At 51.9% G+C, this 1537-nt stretch overlaps 1 protein-coding gene across 4 annotated transcripts in view; it reads left to right on the top strand.

Moving 5' to 3' along the window:
- The window catches only part of LOC308280765 (actin, aortic smooth muscle), a gene marked incomplete at both ends in the record, with an annotated part of 11781 nt that extends 10547 nt beyond the window's left edge, over nucleotides 1-1234 (top strand). For all 4 annotated transcript variants that reach the window (XM_080755083.1, XM_080755082.1, XM_080755084.1 and 1 more), the window contains 2 exons: nucleotides 435-616; nucleotides 1091-1234. In XM_080755083.1, coding sequence (XP_080611209.1) covers nucleotides 435-616; nucleotides 1091-1234 — 326 coding nt within the window. The remainder of the gene's footprint in view (nucleotides 1-434; nucleotides 617-1090) is intronic.
- Nucleotides 1235-1537: the final 303 nt, after the last annotated feature.

The raw sequence follows: 1537 nt of genomic DNA, 5'->3' as shown, positions 1-1537 counted from the left end.
TATGTAGACCACCCTCCCTATCTCTATAACTAAGGTGGTCTCTGTGGTATGTAGACCACCCTCCCTAACTCTATAACTAAGGTGGTCTCTGTGGTATGTAGACCACCCTCCCTATCTCTATAACTAAGGTGGTCTCTGTGGTATGTAGACCACCCTCCCTATCTCTATAACTAAGGTGGTCTCTGTGGTATGTAGACCACCCTCCCTAACTCTATAACTAAGGTGGTCTCTGTGGTATGTAGACCACCCTCCCTAACTCTATAACTAAGGTGGTCTCTGTGGTATGTAGACCACCCTCCCTATCTCTATCCCTAACTAAGATGGTCTCTGTGGTATGTAGACCACCCTCCCTATCTCTAACTAAGGTGGTCTTCCTGTGGTATGTAGACCACCCTCCCTATCCCTAACTAAGGTGGTCTCCCTGTGCTCTGCAGGCATGGAGTCGGCAGGCATCCACGAGACCACCTACAACAGCATCATGAAGTGTGACATCGACATCCGTAAGGACCTGTACGCCAACAACGTGCTGAGCGGGGGCACCACCATGTACCCGGGCATCGCCGACCGCATGCAGAAGGAGATCACCGCCCTGGCACCCTCCACCATGAAGATCAAGGTATGGAAGATCCTAACCCTGACCCCTGACCTTTACCCTGACCCTGACCTTAACCCTAAGCCTGACTGGCCTGGCACCCTCCACCATGAAGATCAAGACCCTGACACCAACACTAACCCTGACCCTGAGCCTAATCACCACCCTTGCACCCTCTGGTCTGGTCCAAAAATAACAAATACAGTTTTGCTACTCACCAAAACAAAGACGGCTTTTTGGAGGTGAAAGTCTACTTTCTTTAGTGGAACAAGGCACTCAAAGTTACAGTTGAAAAAGGAGCGCTAGTTTTCTAGTGCAGTCGGTCCCAGAAGCCCCACAACAATATTGACTTTTCTGTCCCCCTGGTTTACGACTTCTAACGGTGCTGAGTCGGCTCATGTGACCTTCGCAACGCTCGATCTTTCTGTCGTCCTCCAGATCAACCTGTATAATATATAGATGTATAATATCAATATGTATGTATCTGTCTCTCTACAGATCATCGCTCCTCCAGAGAGGAAGTACTCTGTGTGGATCGGGGGGTCCATCCTGGCGTCTCTCTCCACCTTCCAGCAGATGTGGATCAGTAAGCAGGAGTACGACGAGGCGGGGCCCAGCATCGTGCACCGCAAGTGCTTCTAAGCCCCGCCCACCTCGCCTCGCCACACCCTGCCACGCCCCGCTGGGGGCGGACCCAAGTCCACAGCCTTCCCTAACCCCGCCCCTAAACAAAACAAAACCCCTCCCATTCCCCATCCCTAAACCAGTGGCGTCAGTTCAGCAAAAGCTAAGGTATGGCAACATGACTGGTGTCTTGCACGCGCGCGAAGTCCCTAAACCCTAAACCCTGCAGTCTAAACCCATCGTTTACCCTATACTGTGTTGTCCAGAGTCCCTCAGGGCTTGGTTCCTGGGCCCCTCCTGTTTTCCCTCTACACTGTCAGA

Source organism: Nannobrachium achirus (assembly GCF_963921795.1).
Source record: "Nannobrachium achirus genome assembly, contig: SCAFFOLD_357, whole genome shotgun sequence".
In the NCBI taxonomy this organism is placed as follows: domain Eukaryota; kingdom Metazoa; phylum Chordata; class Actinopteri; order Myctophiformes; family Myctophidae; genus Nannobrachium; species Nannobrachium achirus.
The sequence above is the reverse complement of the archived record's forward strand: the minus strand, read 5'-3'. Positions and strand labels throughout refer to the sequence as shown.